General features: G+C 40.1%; 2 protein-coding genes across 4 annotated transcripts in view; one reads left to right on the top strand and one right to left on the bottom strand.

Annotated features, from left to right (window-relative positions):
* Positions 1-2,270, top strand: part of UHRF2 (ubiquitin like with PHD and ring finger domains 2) — a 96,725-nt gene extending 94,455 nt beyond the window's left edge. For all 3 annotated transcript variants that reach the window (XM_075079086.1, XM_075079085.1, XM_075079084.1), the window contains one exon: positions 139-2,270. In XM_075079086.1, the coding sequence (XP_074935187.1) occupies positions 139-285 (147 nt within the window). In that variant the 3' untranslated portion in view covers positions 286-2,270. The remainder of the gene's footprint in view (positions 1-138) is intronic.
* A 1,448-nt stretch (positions 2,271-3,718) lies between these two features.
* The window catches only part of GLDC (glycine decarboxylase), a 45,267-nt gene continuing 27,974 nt past the window's right edge, over positions 3,719-21,011 (bottom strand). The window contains exons 15-25 of the mRNA XM_075079083.1: positions 18,741-18,883; positions 17,765-17,840; positions 12,973-13,098; positions 11,959-12,108; positions 11,396-11,508; positions 10,627-10,768; positions 8,861-8,972; positions 7,515-7,610; positions 6,146-6,318; positions 5,366-5,446; positions 3,719-4,355 (exon numbers count right to left, since the gene is read on the bottom strand). Of these exons, the coding sequence (XP_074935184.1) occupies positions 4,212-4,355; positions 5,366-5,446; positions 6,146-6,318; positions 7,515-7,610; positions 8,861-8,972; positions 10,627-10,768; positions 11,396-11,508; positions 11,959-12,108; positions 12,973-13,098; positions 17,765-17,840; positions 18,741-18,883 (1,356 nt within the window). The 3' untranslated portion in view covers positions 3,719-4,211. The remainder of the gene's footprint in view (positions 4,356-5,365; positions 5,447-6,145; positions 6,319-7,514; positions 7,611-8,860; positions 8,973-10,626; positions 10,769-11,395; positions 11,509-11,958; positions 12,109-12,972; positions 13,099-17,764; positions 17,841-18,740; positions 18,884-21,011) is intronic.

The raw sequence follows: 21,011 nt of genomic DNA, 5'->3' as shown, positions 1-21,011 counted from the left end.
GAGGGCTTGGTAATGACTTCCAATTTTCTGGTAGTGCAGCAGATTGCATCTTTGGTTTATAGTGATTCCTCAGGTTTTGCTAGTAAAGTTGTCAGTCTAAAACAAAGTTCTCACGATTTACTTCTCTGTATGTCCTAGAGTTGTTTACAGCGCTCCTTCAGAGCTGAAGTCTTCACCTGTCCTGCCTGCCGCTATGACCTGGGAAAGGGCTACACCATGGTTCCCAACAAGATACTGCAGACACTACTGGACCAGTTCTTCCCTGGTTACAGTAAAGGACGATGATGTGCTCAAATCCTTCCATACTTGTCCCAGTGACTTTATAGACAGTAAAGGAGAATAAACATAGGGAATTCAACAGTGGACCAGCCAGCTTGATGGGACTCAATATATTGTCACATTTTGAAGCAGCTAACCCTCTTCCCCTCATAACCATCTTTTTGGTGTAGTGAGAACTCTAATTCTCAGCTGTCTTTTAACATCAAGGTAGTTTTGGCCAGTTAACAAATAGTTTTTAAAGGAAAAAAAAATAAAAGCCTCAGCTCTTACTGGCCTAGCTGAAGCTTAATTTATGATTTGTTTTTTTTGTAACTACCTCAGGACAGAGGAAAATAAATTGTGGGGATGACAAAAAGTTAGTGAAGTTTTAGCTACACACTGCCTCCTGAATATTAGTTGTGCCTGGTCCATGTGGTTTGATTTACAAAAATACCCCAAACCAAAACAAAAACCCACAAAAAACAGCAAAAAAACAGAAACAGCACTTAAGCCAGCTGGATTAAAGAACAGCAAATTCTGTGGTGTGCATAATCCTTTTTTGTCTTTTTCTTCCATTATGCTGTATTTTTTTGCAAGAACAGGCTGATTTTTAGTCTATTTTTGTGAGCTTCATTGTGCTTTTCTTGTATCTTATGCAAGTTGACTACTAATGACTAATGAGAACAATATGAATGCATTGTTGCTGCATTAGTGTAAAGTGATCTGTGTTTTTTGCACTTAAAGAGGGTATTCAAGACACTCTAGTTGTGTGAAAAATATTTCATATAAAAAAGCCACTTCTGTATTAGTTAAACTGTATGCTTTTAGTAGGTCTTGTATCAGTGGCAATACATCTACATGGCATTGAAGGCAGTGCTAGCTTGGAGAGGGTTCAAATCGCTTCATATTGTGATCTGAAATTTTATATACAATATATCCCCCCCCAAATATACCTTATTAAATATTTTATGATTCAGAAAAGTTGCTAATTTTGTTTTTACTATTATCCACTTATATAAATCATAACATTTTTATAGACTTTTTTCCAGATTACTAAATGCTTTCTTTAGGTGGGCTTCTTATTTTTCAGACATGAGGCTTTATATTCCTTAACTCATTTCTCAATGAAAAAAAACCTTGTTAATTTAGAAAAAAAAACCAACCCGACAACAATATCCATGGGCTTACACGTACTCTATAGCAGCAGCTGGCATGTAGCTACTCAGGTCCCTACCGAGCATTTGAAGGAAGCTCATTAGTACTCAATCCATGTAGTGGAGTCGGAGGGAGCCCTTCCTGCCCGTCTGGGGCAGCTGGGAGCTGTGGGTGCCCTGCACAGCCATCAGAGATTCCCACCCCCACCGTAGGCATGGGGCTACATGGACAGCCTGGAGCCTGCAAAGTCAGCATATATAGAAGTATATATGTCATGCTCAGTAAGTTGCAATCTTGCCCTTACCCTGGTGTGGTAATGAACCAACCACTGAGATGCACATGGCAGTGCTGTTTTTTGTGGCTGAAAGTGAGCCTAATGGCTTGGCACTTCATCCGAAATAAGTAACTAACTTCTCTCTCCCCCCCCGTTCTACTTAGGATTTTGCATCCAAAATACACAGTGCTGGTACTATCTCTGTAGGCATATATCAAAAAAGCAGGCATTGCTGAACAGTTTTGAAAGATTTAACTCAAGCTTTTTCTGTGCTTACTAGAATGAGGGTTCAGCCTTTGTTCAGTAGGTGAATTGGTATTAGTGTTAAGCATACAGTTTAAAAGAGCTGTAAAGAGATTCTTACTTCCTGTTGAACGTCTATGTTTTACAAAACGGTAGCTCCGTATTTTATGGGGAAGAACAGATGTAATTTTACCTTTGTAACAATTATTGCATCTGTGTAATAAGCATATGAGACTTGTGGTTTTTTTACTTGATAGTTGAGTGCTGTGAAATATTTTATACCTTTATATACCTTCAGCTTGATAGCTTTTACCAATTAAAGGATGAGATAAATTTGTCAGTCTGAGGTCAACAATGGGAAGTTCTCTGCTTAATACAACAATATGTAAACCAATTTTTTTAATATATGTTTTCAGTGACACACACAACCAAGCAACATGAAACTGCCTTTAACAAACATTAAAGTAGCTTGACAAGATTTTGTGGAGTTAGATTGGCAATGGAGAAAGACTGTCCTTTCCTCACATTACAAGTTTGCAGTGTTTTTTCACAATGTTTTACACCCTTTGTGCTATTAGTTAGTAGCTACTGAAAGGTACCCTTTTCATAGTAAATTCTAGATTATAAAATTCTAATTTTCTTCACTATGAATTTAGACATTTTAGGATCTAGGGGCAGCTTCTCACATCAAAACTGGTATCTGGCCTAACCTTCCTTTAATGAGATACATTCCTCTCTCCTGTCATCTGCGGTGTCTGTGTAATGAAAACCCCCAATAAAGTCTAAAGGTAGGTAATGAAAAAGTTGCAGTCCCAAACTCACTATAAAGGGCACAAAAGTACGGTACTTAAAATAGTGCTGTGAACACTAGCCTTAATTGTATCACTTCAGAGAAAGCCCCCCAGTATGAGTGTCCATGTAGACCTTAAAGAAGAGGTTGAATAGCTGCTGGTTGTGAGGTACAAAACTATGCGGTCCTTTCCCCAGTCTGACTGTTACCCCAGTACCTGCTTCCTCGTTCACCAAAATCCTGCTTCACATGGCTGAATGAGTTTTTCACAGGGGCACTCACTTGCATGAAACGCAAATGCCGCTGCACAGACCTGTGCTCGGGTTTCTTTCAAATGTGCTTGTAACACATATGGTCGGTCTGTAACTGCTGAGGGGATTGGTTTTATATAAATTTGACTGGGCACAGATTAGAAGAGGCTCCTGTTTAAGTTCTGCATTGTGGCTACTGAGTAATTGAATGTGGCATTGTGTGTAGCAGTAGGGCTCTGGACTCAGGGTGCTGTCGGTATTCTTGGAGGGCCACAGCTAAAGCAGTGCTTCAGTTTTTACACAAGCTGTAGACTTACATGAAAAAGTGAGGCAAGTTGAGTGTGCTGTATAAACCAAAGCCAGTATCCAAAATAAGATATTTGAGAAACTGTGGAAGGAGGATACTTCATAGACAAGACCTAACTTACACTAAGCAGTTCACAGTCTGGTAAAAATGTGTTTCATCCCTTCTGCAGAATAAGAATAGAGGATTAGGTGGAACTACAAGGAAAATTGATGAGATATAGAAGAAGGTGAAGTTTGTTACTGCTCAGTAAAACTGATCATTCAAGCTCATTAAAAAAACCAGAGACTTACTTCAATATTAATCTCTGCCAGTATTTTGCTTTGTGTAGAAGCTGTTACTGCCATGGCAATTCTGACAAATCAGAACTTAAGCTTCATAATTTCATACTGCTCTGCTGGATAAATCCAGCTGGAAACTTAAAATCCAGAACATGGCAACACTTAAAATTCTGACCAATTTTATTAGAGTACTAACATTGGTAGGTAAAAAAACCAGTATGAAATATTAACACTAGCAATGCTAGTGGTAATACGTGAAGTAAATTACACGATCTACTTCATCTTTTTTTACAAAATATAAAGAATTACTCCTGCAGTTAATATTCATTACTATTGCCTCACACATCTGCATCTCTTCTACTTTTTTTTAACCATATCTTCCATGCCACTTTGAAAATTGGGTGTTAATTGTTAAAACTTCAGCACAAAACAGACAAAATGCTGAATCAAGGCAACTTCAACATCAACTGCTGTGGAACGATCACATTTTGTTTACACCTAACATACCAATTGTATTTACATTTTAACTGAGTGGTGATTCAATTAACAAACGTGGTGATTATCCAAAATATACACAGTATATAAATCCCCTGTCAGGTCTGGGAGGAAAAGGCCATCCTGATGGACTCAGAAATCCAGGCAGATGGAAGCAGTCTTAGGAAGATGCTCTCTTCTGTTCTGAAAAGGGAGATTCGTAGGCTTCCATTGGTGGGCAGGTACAAACCAGATGTTGATCTCCATATATGTCATCAATGCGAGCAATCGTGGGCCAAAACTTGCTTTCGGGTTTCACAAACGGCTGAGTGCAGAAGAAAAAACAACCATTTTTATTTTTCTACCAAGCAAATCTGTATAATTGTAATAGTGATTAGAAGTTTTAAGAATGGCAAATGCTGGAAAAGTGGATTTTTTAAACTGAAGTCATAATTCAAATCTATTGGCAGTCCCTAAACGTTAACGAGCATCTATAGTAAAGTTGGCAGTCAAAAGAATATTTAGATTTTCAAAAAAGTGTAACCATGGCCTCTAACAAATGCTTGCAGAGAAGCAGTTGTCATGGGATAAAAGAAAACTATGACCCTTTGCATAACTGGCTTACACATAGGAACCGAGGAAAAGTGGAGGTGACTACCAGGACCTGCACTGTTCAATACAGTTATAATATACAAAACAAGGTGGCAAACTTCACAGGTGCATTAAATTCTTACTCTTTGAAACAGTATGTAGCGATAAAATAGATGCAATTCAGGTTTAGGTGAGAAAAGTTAGTTACACATATATTTAGCGGTTAAGATTGTGGAATCAATTTTATGTAGTGGTCTGAAGAAGTCTGACGTATCCAGCTCCAATTTGACCGTTATTTGTAGCAGGCTCACATTGGTGTGGCTTGCCCCATGCTGACCGTGCATCTTGACACAAACCCTTACAGAAGTTCTTCAGAGCAGAGCTTTGAATGTCAGAACATGGGACTCTGTTCTGGGAACCCCTGGTGGACTGGCTTACAGTTACTGTCAGAACTGAATGGGCCATTCTTATTCCAATAAGAATATCCAGTATTAAAGTGATGAGATGTATAAATCCAAGCTTGCACTTCATGTGTAGAGACTTTTTAAGATCTTTTTTCCTGGTCTTGAAAAACTAAACTAACAGAACTACTGTAGAGCTCACACACATAAAAATTGAGCAACAGTAAAAATGTCTCTGAAGTTTTTCTTACCAGGTTACTTCACTCCCAAATGACCAGAACACCACAGAGCAGAAAGCACATTTATGTATTACCACACCACTAGGGTCCCGTTGTTTACTCACCAGTGGGAATGCTGCCACTTCTCTGGAGTAAGGACGATCCCACTTGGAAGAAGTGACACAGTTCAGAGTATGTGGTGACATCTATGAGCAAAAAGACATGTTTAGGTCATGAAATCACTGAATTCAGTTGAACGTATCAGTGTGAACCCTCCGTCAAGTTCACACGACTGCATATAAATAATTACTGTCTAGAGGATCTCTTGAGAATACCATTTATCTGGGGGGAAAAAGGGAGATTTGAAACAGGGAGCAAGTCAGATTCTGGATTTTTTTTTCAGTTTGCCTGAAGATACTACCCAAGGTTAGAATATGCTCCAGCTTTTCACAAAATCCCCTTGGTTTCAAAAGTCAGTACAGCATTAAAGGAGTTTAACAGAACTTGAGCGTACAGCAATTTTGTGCTGCAGTTGCTAAAATAATTCAACCTTTACTGTACTGTTAGTTTTAAGGTCATCCCACTTCCCTTCTTAAACTAAATAAATAAGCATCTCTCCATCATTACTTTGAGATGGCCTTGAAAATTACAGGTCATGTGCTTGCATAAATAACTTTCTCTGGTCTGTCACCAAAGGCCAGACTTCTGACTTGAAAAAGAGACAATTCAAATTTTTGAAAAGTTTCAGGTTTCTAAAAAAGTCAAATTTCAAAAAGTTCATGTCTTCACTGTTGCACACAGTTATTTTCAGGAGTTCTGAAAGACCAGGAAGCAGGCTTACGTAGTTCCAAGTAAATCTCAAGGGTTAGGCTGATGCTGGTAATTTGCTCTACATGCCATCTTACCTTTAGTGGGTTAATCTGGGCGTCCATCCTGCCCTCCTCTATCTCAGCAATTTCCTGCCGAATACTGATCATTGCATCACAAAATCTGTCCAGCTCTGCCTTGTCTTCAGACTCTGTTGGTTCAATCATAAGCGTCCCGGCCACTGGCCAGGACATGGTTGGAGCGTGAAAACCTGATAAAGAAGAAATCAGTCACAGGCAATTGGTTATGAGTTAATATATGCATCAGCTAGCAACTGATTCACAAATTCAAGCCTTTCTATAATCTTACAGGACTGAACTAATTTTGTACAGTTCGCAGTGTACTGTAGAGGTAAGACAGGCTTTTCAAGTATCTTAGTTTTTAACACTGGAGGGTAATGCCATTGTATTATTTACGCTAGAGTTACACACTGATCTATGAAATGCTCTTAAAACCCGCTCTTTTGGCTTTGTTACTTTTCAGCCTGAAGTATATTGCGTCTTTCCTGGGTAATTTCTGTTCCTGGTGCTCACTTCAGTAGAAGTGTTTTGCCACTTCACCTTCTTACGACAGGCGGAATGGCAAAGTGAGACAGGTATAGATTTCTGCATTGGTAAACAAAGTAAAAAAAAAAAAGGAAGGTCTCTTATGATTCCCTTCCTGCACCATTGCTAATTACAGCCTCGTGACACTTCCACTTTTATCTGCAGAGGATGGAACTTCACTAAACTTACCCATGTAACTCACTTCCATACCTACTGAAAAGTCTGTTTAAAGTTGTGCACGCTATTTAAGGCCATAGTATACTGACAAAGCAGAAAGGGTGGGGTTTTTTTTGATATCACAGTTGGGCTTTGCATTATTTCACTGATAAGGTATTACTGGTTAGGGTTTTAACAGCTTTTATGTGTATTTGTTAGAAGCACAGTGCACAGGATCAAGCAGTTCAGTGGGTCATCTTGCCTGGCAGCCAAAGAGTAGCCACAATCAGGTTTTTCAGAGCACGTGTACAAAACTGCCTAAACTGTATCAAGATGGAAGTGTTTAAATCCCATTATCCTACTTCAAAAGTACTTTTTTTTCCTTTTTTTTTTTTTTTTTGGTTGAAATCTTATTAAGCTCTTGGCTCCAATCCACTTGTTCCAATGGTTAAGAGTCACAAAACTGCAAATTTGAAGGGACCGTTTACAAAACTGGGGAGGTAGCAGCAGATTTCAAAGTAGCTACAACAACTCCATTAGTGCAAATACCTTTCTAAGCCCTTAATGAACATAAAAAGACCTGAAATGATCATGACAGATTCACCATCCATTAGCACAGGTCTAGAATGTTTCTGGCTCCCTTTAGAAGCTATTTAGGAAATTCTCAGCTGCACTGCTATTTTTTAAAAAAAGACATTTGACTTACCGTAATCCTGAAGTCTCTTAGCAAGATCTACAGCTTCAATGTTTGCTGTTTTTTTGAAAGGTCTTGTATCCAAAATGAATTCATGGGCTACATAACCTGTAAATGAAGAAATGTACACTATGTTTACTTATTAAGAGAATAATGCAATCTACCAAGCAGTCTATTCTGACTGGTTTTGTGGAGAACATGGCAAAAAGACAAAAAATATCCACTAGGGCAAAAATGCCAACCTGAAAAATTATCAGCTAAGAGATATACAACTCATTATTTGAAGACTGGTCCTCTGAGGCCTCATTTCCAAGACCAGAACTAGGGAAGGGTGGTCAAAGTAGCTCCTATAATTTACAAGTACTCTGAAAAATAATTGGATTTGTCAGTGGCTGAACACCATCTGCGTCTTAGGCTATCTTGAATTAGCCATTTATAAGTTTCATGTTATGCCAGAGGAAAGCTCAAACCTGGATAAAGACATAAGTATCTAAATTTATATCCATGATCCTGGAGAACCTTGTTCCATTTCATTGCTGAATCTTTCAAAATTTGCAATTTCCATTCAGTTCTGCGAGGAAATAATATATTCTCTTAAAATGCAATCTGCAGGTTTAGCCAAGGTGTACTTCATTAAATTTAAGATATGTATTTTGAAGAACATACATATTGTACTCAACTGTTCTTTGGGGCTATTCAGTGTAAACTATCAAAATAGCATTCTGTGATAGCTCCTCTACTATAACAGATAATTCTTTCACCTCTTATTCACTTCTGTTCTGCTGCAAGACTGGAGAGCCGTAGCAGGCAACTAGAATGTAGCTGAAGTATTTTGCATTGCGAAGGGGATTCTCCCACATCTCACAAAGGAGAATAAGGAACGGAAATCAGAGAAATCTCTTGAGATGGGTTTTGTTCTGGGTTTTGTTTTGTTTTGTTTTTTCAAAGAAAGCGTGCAAGGCAAAGTACAGGTCCAAAAATTGCTTCCAGTTCTTAAATTGTTGTGCCATTGGTTATGGGAGATTTGGAGGTCTCAACTTTGTTGCTCTTCCTTTTTCTACTGTTCATTAATCTGCTACTAGACGTCAAGGAGAATAATCTGATGCTGAGGTTTATCTTATGTCATCATTTCATCTAATTAGAAACAGGCATTTTTAATTCGACTTCCAAGTATCTCAGTGTCATTGCAATACCTCCACAGAAGCAGTGTGCAGGTTATTTCTCTCCTTGTGAACATCGAGACAAGTTTGAGATGCAGCTGACACATACCATTAAAAAACAACCACACTGCAAGCCAACTTCTACATGAGGAAAAAAAAAGTCAGCTTTGTAGAAGAAAACAGTTGTCCAATACTTGCCTCTTGCTCCTCTGAAAAGGATTTTGTAGTGCTTCTCTAGCCTCTTTGCCATGTAGTTTGCATTTAGTATAGCAATCTCAGAAGCGTGTTTCAGACCCTTTGCTCCCATTGTCTGAAAGAGGAAATAACGTGAAGAAACAGATTTTAAAATACTCCCAAGCAAGTTAAGTGCATTCTCGTAGTGGCAAGCATGATAGACAACAGCACCTTAATGCACCTGGCTAGTTTTAAGGCGGTCAGACTGCTATTACACTTTTCCACACTTCACTCGCAGAGAAGCACAGGCTATTACTTGAGAGCAACTTTGGTATACATAGCTTATGAGACAGCTTCCTATATAAGAGTTTTTGCTTAAAGTCAACAAGTGAACAACCCAAACCCTCCTCAAACCAAGAAGCTCTGAAGTGAATAGAAAAAAGTGAGCAGAACTGAAGAATGTCATCAGCACACTTGTAAGAAGTGCACACGCTGCCTGTCTCAATCCTTACCACCAGGTAAAGAGCATCCAGAGAGCTGCCCAAAAAGCTATGTGTGCTGCCCATACAGATTACCCCAGCAACTCAAACTCTGCTTGCTGGTGTCATGTCGCAGGTGGTACTGTGCATTAACAAAGACCAGAGCCAAAGGAACAGAGGTGCACTTATTTCTCTGTTAAAGCACTGCATAAGGACAGTGATCAAATTGAGCTGTCGTTGATTTTCCTAACACTGCACTTAGAAGTGCAGTAGCAATGAAAGCCAAAACAGCCTTCAAGGTAGCCGTTAGAAGGGACAGTGTAAACAGATGGCACTTTGCATTGTGAAGAAACAGCTTCCCTTAAAAATTTACTACAGTTCCTATTCTGTAATAGGAACCATCTTAGAGTCACAAGTGATTTTTACCCACAGCTGAAAAGCCACCATGGAAGTTGTACTAGCTCATATTTGCTCATTTCAAGTTCCAGAAGAGCTGGTTTCCCTGGGAGTGGAAGTTGCCATGGTTAAGAGTATCAAACTGGCTACAGAGTAATCTGAATGACAGTGCCCTTAGGTTCACCATTCCCATTTTTTCTCTCACTGAAAGCTTTAAATGTTGCTCCGAGTCCCAGCACACCCTCTTCTCAAACAGAATTTGAATCTACGCTCATCTCTGTTGGCCAAATACTTCCATATATGTAACCAAATATTTTCAGCTTATCACTAAGCTGCCAGGTGTTAAAAATTACATAGATCATGATCAAGTTATTGCACATCCAAAGCCAAAACTAAGTTCCTTTTTCAAATTCAGTAAAATCCCTTGGAATTCAAGTTCTTATTAAACACATTTTGGAAAGTTAAATGTTACATACTGGTCAAGTATAACAATACTGCAGCATACAACCAAAAATATTCTTGGAAGAACAGTAACGACCAAGCAGCTTTTAAACATGAAAATTTCAATGTCAGAGACAGTGGAGGCGCAAGCCTGATTGCAGCTTTCTGCTGTGTGGCCACTTGTCTCAAGAATTATTGCAGAGAAGAGACAGAAGAATTAAGCAGGCGGCATAGATACAGGAGTTGCCGTGCCATCCTTCCCTATTGCAACAGACAGCAATAGGCTGTTCCATTGTCCTACTGGAAAACAAGGAGGTTCAAAGGATGGAAATAACCTATGACCGTGCCTGGAGTCATACTCATTTCGGTCTGTGCAAACATCTTATGACGTAGTTCATGTGGTTCCTGTGGTCCTCAGACTTGCTCAAACAGAAACAGCCCCTCAGCTGACACTACTTATAAAAGTCTACACACCTTGATATACACCCAGGAAATCGGCAATATAGCACTGGAACCCCAAGGTGCAGCACTGACAGTACCCAAAGGACAAGCATCCTTATCCATCTGTGTTTTGATGACAGGGTGGGTAGGCAAGTAGGGAGCCAGATGTTGCTTCCTAAAACAAAAACACTGATTTTAGAACTTCAGTGTGTGTTCCTGTGTTACCATTTCTGGACAGCTTGAGCGGTAGCTTCTCTTCACCTTCCTTCCAAACACAGTCCTCCAGGAAGTCCTGTCTATGTCTTCTTCAACAGAAAGTTTATTAACACAACTGGTGACAATGGAGGATGGCACTCGGTTCTCAACCTATCACAAGACATTCATGCAGCTATCCAAAGCACAATTATTTTTTTTAAAGAGTAAGACTGTTTTCTTTTAAAGGAATATGATTGCGCTATAGGATAGATTCACATAGTTCATGTACCACTTCTGGACTACATACTGTATCAGCCATCAAAGTCCAGACATCATCTCTGCCTTTACTCAGAAAACAGACAGAGAGAGGTCTACCATACACACTAAAGGGCCAACATGAAAGTCAGGGTTTGGGAATACACAGGAAACTCACCATTCACGAGACGAGCACATGACTACCATGGAGAAGGACAAAAGTTTACAAACCACAGTACACCTCTCCCATTCATTCCTCTGTACTTAAGTGAACTGCCAACCAACATTCACTAAGGGATTTTTTTTTTTTTTTTTTTTTTTTTTAAGAAAAGACTAATAAAGAGATACCCACACTCCAATTGGTCCCATTCCAGGTCCTCCTCCTCCATGGGGAATGCAAAAGGTTTTGTGAAGGTTTAAGTGAGAGACATCAGAACCATAATCTCCAGGACGACACAGACCCACCTGTAAAGGGAATACTCTGTCTCAAAATAGTCTTTACATGCCTTTTTAAGACATATTACTTCATTCAAGGAAAATAGGCTGAAAAAGATGTTACGTGCTTTCCTGTTTTTCTTTAATATGATGCATCATAAAAAAGAATTAATGCAAACAATATTTTGCTTTAGGAATTCTTATTCATGTCTGTAAAGAATGTCTTTGACAAAGATTAGGCAGATTAAGGCAATTTCAGTGAACAACTCGTACATCTTACAACACATTTCAGGGCAAAATCAAGAATTATTTTCACCACCTAATTTTTATTATTGTTCTTGGAAACCTCACCTCCTCCATAAGCACTGTGCCATCTTGTAAGGAAGCTGTTATGGTCTGAACTGAGTACTGCTGTGCTATTTTTATTCCAAGGAAATGCACACTCCTAGCTGTAACAAATCTACCTGGGAGATTTTGTACCTGGGCATTCATATTTGCTCCGTCTAAGTAAACCTGGCCTCCGTGTTTGTGAATCAGATCACACACATCTCCGATTTCCTCTTCAAACACACCATTGGTGGAAGGGTATGTGATCATGATGGCTGCCAAGTTCTCTTTGTGCTTGTCCACCTGGTGGCAGGGAGGGAGAGAGAAAAAAAGTTCATTGAGACTCCTAAAGCTTCTTAAGAGAAGATTTTTACAAAAACATGTAATTAAGGTTATCAGGTGTTTTACAGGTGAGAAGAAAGTCTATCAGCAGGTAATCCAAGTCATTTATAGTCAGCAAAAGATACTGGGCTCTTTCCTTCAGCAATGCCTATGGAAAAAAGTGTGTTTTCTCAATAAATCAGAACTTTAAATCAAGGAAGAAGGCATGGTATTAAAAGATATATGTATAATAGTCGCTTCTGGGACCTTAAGACAAGCCAAGTGAAATATCTGGCCTTCCAGGTAATGACTGTCCCCCTACTTTCAGCAGTACAGTTCCATGGCTACCATAAAAGTCTGCTCAAATATGTATTTTTGGAAATGTGTCCTGCTAATCCCTTGAATTGCCAAGATTCACCTGCAGCCAATCTACTCAAAAAAGTGAAAAAAGTTGCCTAGCAACACTGTCCCCAGCAGGGGTGTGCTTGAACTTTGCTAAGTGAAGGCTAAAGTGCTGTTTCAAATGCTTCACACTCATGAACATGCTTCATTCGTTTCAAATACTAGGTGTAGACCAAAAAGGTCTATATAAAAGAACCTACTGTGTAGAAAGACTCTCTGAGCCACTCCTGCACCAAAGATCCCCAAATTAAAGGAAATCTCAGAAGTGTCACATGGCTAGTGCCTGAGTGAGCAAAAAAAGGAAAGAATTACTTATCCTTTTCAAGCATGTGTTCACTATTATTGCCCTATTTTCTCTCAAAGAAAAATCTGATTCAGCTGCCTATTACCTGCAGAGAAGGAAGAGTGGTGAAAATTGAAAATTAAAGCCAGTTAAATACTCACCATTGCTTTTAAATGGGAGATATCAATGCTCCCATTTTTATCCACTTCAATTGGTTGAATCTTCATCCCTGCCATTTGGGCGCTTGCAGGATTTGTGCCATGAGCAGATTTAGGAATAAGGCAAACCTTAGAAGGGAAAAAGAAGCAGGGCCTAATGTATAACTACTTAAAAAATCTTAAAGCATTATAGTCTATGCTCCGCTACAGCTCATTATCAAAGTTTTCAAAAGGAATCTGCAGGGAATTTAATGGCAAATTGCCTCTTGTACTGAAGGACACAACTCAATTTTCTTTGAAGAAAATCCATTCACGTTTCAGCATCTAAATACTCATTAGGAAAATAAAGTTTCATTTGCTGCATAAATCATAAATTTAGATCTGCAGTTCCACAATATTTTCTCAGATACTTACATTTAAAATCCTTTCCTATCCTCCCCCCTTTATTTAAAAGATTGATTTTTTTTTTACAGTACATCTGTCTCCGTATGTACAATGACTTGAAAGAAAAACCATCTAATTACAACTTTCCTCTACATTTTCGGCTGACTTCTGAAGCATTTTCTTCTGTATTCTATTCAAAACAAAAATTTAGACTGAAATATTTTGGCTGTAGCTAAGAAGTTTCAGACAGCTACTTACATGCTCTATACGGTTCACTTAAAATGAGAAAAGATAAGTACTTTTACTTCTTAAATAAATGTAGGTTCTTGTTAGTGGTAGTTAGGAAAATGGAGCTCACAATGTTTCCAGACATTTGCTAGGAACTCCACCACTTCTAAAGGCAATAGATATACCTCCTCTAAAAAAATAATTTGCTTCTATTCAATAAGGATATTGAAACATTTGTCTGTTTTGATTCTTTTGAAAGGATTAACTTAAGTTTGTTAAGTAAGTTACTCAAACTTAGCTGTATTAAATAACTGAGAGTAAGGCACTCTGGTTTTATGAGAAACTGCACGATGGTCTCTACCTCATGTTCCACAGAGATACTGAGACAAATGTTAATTACTTTAAAAGCTCTTCCAAGGAACTGACCCATCTGTTTCAGCACCTAGATATTTGCTCTTCTTGCAGTGAACTGTCAATGTTTGACTGCATAGCTGTGCAGAAAGGAAACACAAGGATCCCAGCCCCAGTGCTGGAAAGCACTGTGGCACATCGGTCATCATCTTAGCTGCATAGCAGAAATGTAAAGTGAGTGTAGATTGCCAGTCAGTCTTGCTGGGTTACATCTGCAGCTGCTGGGTACAGAAGTTAGTGATCCAGCCACGAAGTGGACAGATGTGAGCTGTCAGTAAATGTCGATACTTTTTTCCACAAGAGGGCACCAAATCCTAATGAGGTGGAGTGCATGACGCTTGATCTGCCGGTTTACGTACTTTCTCCAGCCCAGGACAAAAGGTGACTTCAGCTGAAAGTTCAACATTTTGTGGGCTTTCTTCTTTTCTTTGTTTCCCATTTTTTCCAAGATAATTTTGATTTTACCATAACATTTGAAATCTGTTACACGTAACTGCAAGCAGTCCTCTGTGCAGTTAACCTCAGTATTTCTGAGTATAGAAGGACCATAGACACTCACAGGATCTTGCACAGGGTAAGAGAAACAGCAAAGCATACATGGATAATCAGAAGATAACTGTCCAAGGAATAAAATTTCAACCTAAGTTCACTTCCCACTGTGTAAAACTACTCCCAAAACAAAGCTGCTATCTGAAGAGTGGCTGATTTCCAAGAAGTTTGAGGTGATCTAGATGCACCAAAGACAGAAGACAACACTCACTGTTCAATTTTAGGTAGTTTCCTCACACAGAGGTTACAGTTCCCAGGACAACGACCCTTCCATTCTGAGACTGCAAATGAGCTCCAAAGCGAAGTATAAAACCAGGTTCAGAAAACATGGATATTGTTACACTAAGGACTTTTTAGTACTGTTTAAAACCAACTCCGAGTGTGTGAAAGAGGATGATCTAACTAATCTCAGATTTCCAAGAAGTTTTTGATGTGATCCCAAAAATTGTTCCTAAACTAATTTCCAGTGGGGTAAGCGGGAAGGTTCACATGACTAAATATGTCATGAAAACACAGAAAAGAAACTCAAAGATAAATAGTCAATTTTCACTGTGGAGAAGGGTCATCCTAACAGACCATTATAAATAACCACGCTGGTTCCCTAGCATTTCAACTTCCTCGTAATTGGTTTGTAATGGAGACATACAGTAAAATGCCAAATATCCTGTAAAAACAAAATCAGCCAGGTCACTAAAAGAACTGATTGCACAGTTCAGAAAAGAACCCACAGTACTGAGTAACAGCATTCAAAACAAAATATACTGGAGGCAGACAGATCTAGAATATTATGCAAGAAAAAAAAATCTTAACAATACACAACTGTGATTGCAGTTTTGAACCACTCAAAAGATCTTTCAGTGTTGGGGGGCAGGGGGAAAGCAACTGCTTTAAAAACTAGAAAGTAAACAGAGAACAAAGAAAAAGGAACATGGAAGCTCTGAGAATAACCAGAGCTATGAGATGGCTTTTTTGAGGAGGACAGATGAATAACTAGAACCCAACTAGGAAGACAGAAATTAGGATGGATAAGGATATAATAAAAACATCTCAGAATTGATACATGATATGCCAGCCATGAACAGGGAAGATCTGTTCATCATCTTTTAAGAGTGAGAGGTTATTAGATGAAATTGTAAGATTCAAAAAAAATTAAAAGGAAGCATTTCTTATGAAGAAATATGATAATATGATTATATGATAATGGGTGATGAAGCCACAGAATGTTTTCTCCAAGATACTGTAAATGTCAGGAGCTTCCTCATAAGAGGTCAACTGATCAGATTTAACTGTAGAAAAATGTATAAGCAGTGCCTTTGGATTCCTTTGGATTGGGAAGTTCCCAAACCACAGATACGTAGAAGCTGAGGCCGTGTGCTGGGTAAGTATCCTTCCATATATGCTTTGTCCTTGTACCCCTTGTTGTAAGAGGCATCTTATCAGTCTGCTATTGACCACTGTGAGACTGAATTCTGGGACTGGCAGACTCTTGGTCTGGGCTAATCTGGTTGTTCTCATACCACAAACATGCAGTTGTCTCTCCAAAATGAAACTTGCTACCACCAACTTCTCACATTTACATATTTCAACCTATTTCACTTCCAACTAAACTTACACCTGAAACCTATGATTAACACAGCCTTTCTTCCAAGCATCACAGATTGTTCAGAAAGCACCTAAAGGAACATATATAGCTATATATAGAGTATATGTATAACTATATTATATTATAATAATATATAACATACTATTTTAATACATAATATATAAGTATGTTTTTATATATAATTGCCTGCCATTAAATGCAAATAAAGAATTATCTTTAAAAGAACATTGGAATTCAAAATTCTATTAACCATAGTGTACTAGTAAGAATTGACTCCTCTTTGGAGTTAACTACAGTTGTGTCAACTCTCAGGTTTACAAGAAGTTGTTTACTCTTACGCTAGGCCAAAACCAGGTTCCACACACCCAACAACAAGCCAACAATGTTAGCTAATAGGATCAAATATCTTGCGTAAGCATGTACAAAAACCTCAGGAGCCCATGCAACAGAGCTGGACACATCAACCCCAGAGGAGAAAAGGGAGGTGTAATCCCTTGTCCTCTCCGCAAGGTAGCTCATGCAGCACAGGAAGGGCATCACAGCCAGGGCTGTATGCCAGGCCAGGCATACAGCCATTGCTTTTATCAAAATGTTTCCAAGCACAGCAAAATACATTAATAAGCAACACAGCAAAAAGCAAGAGCTGAAAGCAGCCATTAAAAGGCCCTAGACTGTAATACACAGCAAAGCAAACAAGCTCTGTAACCCACACAGGAGCCTGCCAATTAACAGATGAACATGCTCAGATCAAAACAGTCATTACCTCAAGCCCCACGCTGGGTGCTAAAAAAGACTGTATGGGTTGACCCCACCAATGGCCAAACACCCACACAGCTGCCTACTCACTCCTGTCTCCCATGGGACAAGGAGAAAACAGAAGTAAGGTGAGAAGACTCATGGACTGAGAGAATGTCAGTTTACTCGGGAAAACAAAAGCCGTGTGCACAAGCAAAGTGGGAAGAGGAATTCATTACTTCGCATGGCCAGACAGATGTCCAGCCACTTCCTGGAAAGCAGGGCCTCAGCAGATGTAATGGTTGCTTGGGAAGAAAAATGACAATGCCATGACCTTCCCTGCTTTGTTCTCCTTTCCTTGAGCTTTTATTGCTGAGCATGCCCTTATATGGCACAAAACATCCCTTTGGTTAGTTTGGGTCAGCTGTCCTGGCTGGGTCTCTCCCAATCTCTTGCCCACCCCAAGCCTACTCCCTGACTCCCTAACCCCCGGAGTGGGAAAGACAGAAAGCCTTGACACTGTGCAAGCACTGTTCAGCAATAGCCAAAACATCCCTGTGTTATCACACTGCTTTATCCACAAATCCAAAGCACAGCACCATATGGGCTGCTATGGAGAAAATTAACTCCATCCCAGCCAGACCCAGTATAATCACCCTTTGAGGGAGTCCCTTCCTCACTCCCTCTGCCTGTAAAGCAAAGGAAAGACTTCTAAGACAGTACCCATGAGCCATGAGAGAAGCGGGGAATACAAGATACTGAAGGCTTGTCACAAATGAGGATACGCAACCTAGGTTCTCTCTAGGCAAGTCCCAGCTGCTGAATCAATGCTCCTTTCTCCACTTCCCACCCAAATCTCCTCCCCACACCAGTGTTGACACTTACAGTTCTATGACGTTCTCCTTTTGCATTCAAATAAGCTTTGATTGCAGCCAAACCTGCATACTCTCCTTGGGCTCCACTGCAAGAGGAACACAAACCCTGTTACACAAGCACACAAACCAGAAAGTGCCAGCTCTCTACCGAACATTCAAAATTGTCCAGCCCTAATCCTCTTCAATGGCAAGTGTGAGCAACCCATGGTTTAAATTACAAATGGACAAGCATTAATTCTCAGCTCTTACCTCTTTTGCAAACAGTAGATGAAAAAAGTTATGCCATTTTATGTGCTTATACTACGATGTAAAATACTTTTGGCGAATGAGCTGATCCCCATTTTTGCACCTAGCAGGGGCCTATGTGCTTGACTACAGAGAGGCAAACTAATACTGAACTGCATAGTGAAGTGTACACAGTGAAACATAAGAACTCCTTTGGTGACATCCCAAGTGTAGAGTAAGTCCTTGCTGCTCATTTTGTATCAAAACTACTAACGGACATAAACAGGCTGCAGCAGTACTCATTCAGCTCTCCTTTATTTATTTCAGTAAGCTTGCAGATCCTAGGCATCCTTCAGTCGAACCTAGTATTACCTAGTGTATTAAATATCAGTTTCAACAATTATATAGTTGCCAGCTCATACAGCTTATTCCTATTTCAGATCTTTAATTTTAACATATGGGAGGATATAAGTAACATCGCCATTTTAAGCAAGCAATGGTGGAGAAACCAGCCGTCACAGACAGGAAAACATGGGAAAAAATGATTAAAGTAATAGAAAAGACTAAATCATTAAACTTTTAGAAGAGACAAGACAAAATAAGGTTCTGCAGTTTTGAAAATAAAATCTTGCTTTCATAACCTTGCATTCAAGGCTTCTCTTAGTTTTAGAAACCTCTTTCATTTTTGGCTCGCCCATTTTCTTTAGAGATAAGGTTTTGTAATCATGTTAAGGAGCAAATGTTCAGAAAAAATTTCCTACCTGTTTGGTTGAAAGGAGATTTTGTCATAGCCAGTAATCTCACATAGGTCCTTCTCTAAATCCTTGAATAGCTGCTGATATCCTTGAGCTTGATCCAGGGGCACAAAAGGGTGGATGTTGGCAAATTCCTTCCATGAAATAGGCTATTTAAAAAAAAAGCATGTGCTGTAACAACAAATTCGGCAGACAACTCCACTTGTTGTTAAAATCTATGAAGGAAAGAGGCTGCCCTGTGCTCAATAAATATCAAACATTTCTTGCACAGCAAGGCAAATTCCCACCTCATTGCAGGATGCAGCCTGGCTTAACAGAAGGCTTTGGCTGGAACTCAGGAAAAAAAGGAGAGATTATGACCTTTGGAAGAAGCGGCAGGCAACTCAGGATGACCACAAAGGTGTAGTGAGGTTATGCAGGGAGAAAATTAGAAGGACCAAAGCCCAAATAGAACTTAATCTGGCTACTGCCATAAAAGACAATAAAAAATGTTTCTATAAGTACATTAGCAACAAAGGAGGGCAAAGGAGAATCTCCATCCTCTATTGAATGTGGAAGTACACAAAGTGACAAAGGATGAGGAAAAGGCTGAGGCACTTAATGCCTTCTTTCCCTCAGCCTTTAATAGTAAGACCAGTTGTCTTCTGGGTACCCAGCCCCCTGAGCTGGAAGACAAGGACAGGGAGAGAAACGAAGCCTCCATAATCCAAGGGAAATGGTTAGTGACCTGCTACACACCACTTAGACACATACACGTCTATGTGGCTGGATGGGATCTACTCAAGGGTACTGAGGGAGTGGGTGGAAGTGCTCACCAAGCCTCTTTCAACCGTTATCAGCAGTCCTGGCTAAACTGGAAGGTTCCAGTTGACTGGAGGTTAGCAAATGTGATGCACATCTACAAGAAAGGCCTGAGGAGGATCTGGGGAACTACAGGCCTGTCAGCCTGACCTTGGTGCTGGGGAAGGCTATCGAGCAGATCATCTTGAGTGTCATCGCACAGCATGCATAGGACAACCAGGTGCTCAGGCCCAGTCAGCATGGGTTTATTAAAGGCAGGTCCTGCCGGACCAACCTGATCTTCTTCTATGACAAGATGACCTGCTTAGTTGACAATGGAAAGGCTGTGGGTACTGTCTACCTAGACTTCAGTCAAAGTTTTTACACTGTTTTCCACAGCATTCTGCTAGAGAAACTGAGTGCTCATAGCTTGAATGGGCATATGCTTTCCTGGTTTTAAAACTGGCTGGATGGCCAAGCCCAGAGTTCTGGTGAATTGAGTTAAATCCAGTTGGTGGCTGGTCACAAGTGGTGTTCCCCAGGGCTCAGTGTTGGGGCCAGTTCTATTTAATATCTTTACCAACTATCTGGATGAGGGGACCAAGTGCACCCTCAGTAAGTTTGCAGATAACACCAAATTGGGTGGGAGTGCTGATCTGCTACAGAGCAGGAAGGCTCTGCAGAGGGAACTGGACAGGCTGGATAGATGGGCCAAGGCCAACTGTCTGAGGTTCAAGAAGGCCAAGTGCTGTGTCCTGCACTTTGGTCACAACAACCCCATGCAACACTACAGGCTTGGGGAAGAGTGGCTGGAAAGCTGTCCAGTGGAGAAGGACCTGGGGGTGCTGGTTGACAGCTGGCTGAACATGAGCCAGCAGTGTGCCCAGGTGGCCAAGAAGGCCAACAGCATCCTGGCTTGTGCTAGGAATAGTGTGGCCAGCAGGAGCAGGGAAGTGATCGTGCCCCTGTACGTGGCACTGGTGAGGCCGCACCGAGTACTGTGTTCAGTTTTGGGCCCCTCAGTACAAGGAAGACATTGAGTACTGGAGCGTGTCCAGAGAAGGGCAACAAAGCTGATGAAGGGTCTGGAGAGCAGGTCTTATGAGGAGCAGCTGAGGGAACTGCAGTTGTTTAGCCTGGAGAAAAAGAGGCTGAGGGGAGACCTTCTTGCTCTCTGCAACTACCTGAAAGGAGGTTGTAAGCAAGGTGGGTGTTGCTTTCTTCTTCAAAATAACAAGTGATAGGACAAAAAGAAATGGCCTCAAGTCATGCCAGAGGAGGTTTAGACTGGATATTAGGAAAAATTTCTTTACCAAAAGGGATCTCAAGCACTGGAACAGGCGGCCCAGGGAAGTGGTTGAGTCTCCACCCCAGGAGGTATTTAAAAGACGTGTAGGTGTGATGGTCAGGGACATGGTTTAGTGGTGGACTTGGCAGTGTTAGCTTTGTGGTTGGACTCGATCATCTTAAGGGTCTTTTCCAACATAAAAAATTCTA

The sequence above is a fragment of the Phalacrocorax aristotelis genome, chromosome Z (assembly GCF_949628215.1).
Source record: "Phalacrocorax aristotelis chromosome Z, bGulAri2.1, whole genome shotgun sequence".
Lineage (NCBI taxonomy): Eukaryota > Metazoa > Chordata > Aves > Suliformes > Phalacrocoracidae > Phalacrocorax > Phalacrocorax aristotelis.
This window is presented reverse-complemented; position numbering and strand designations above follow the sequence as displayed.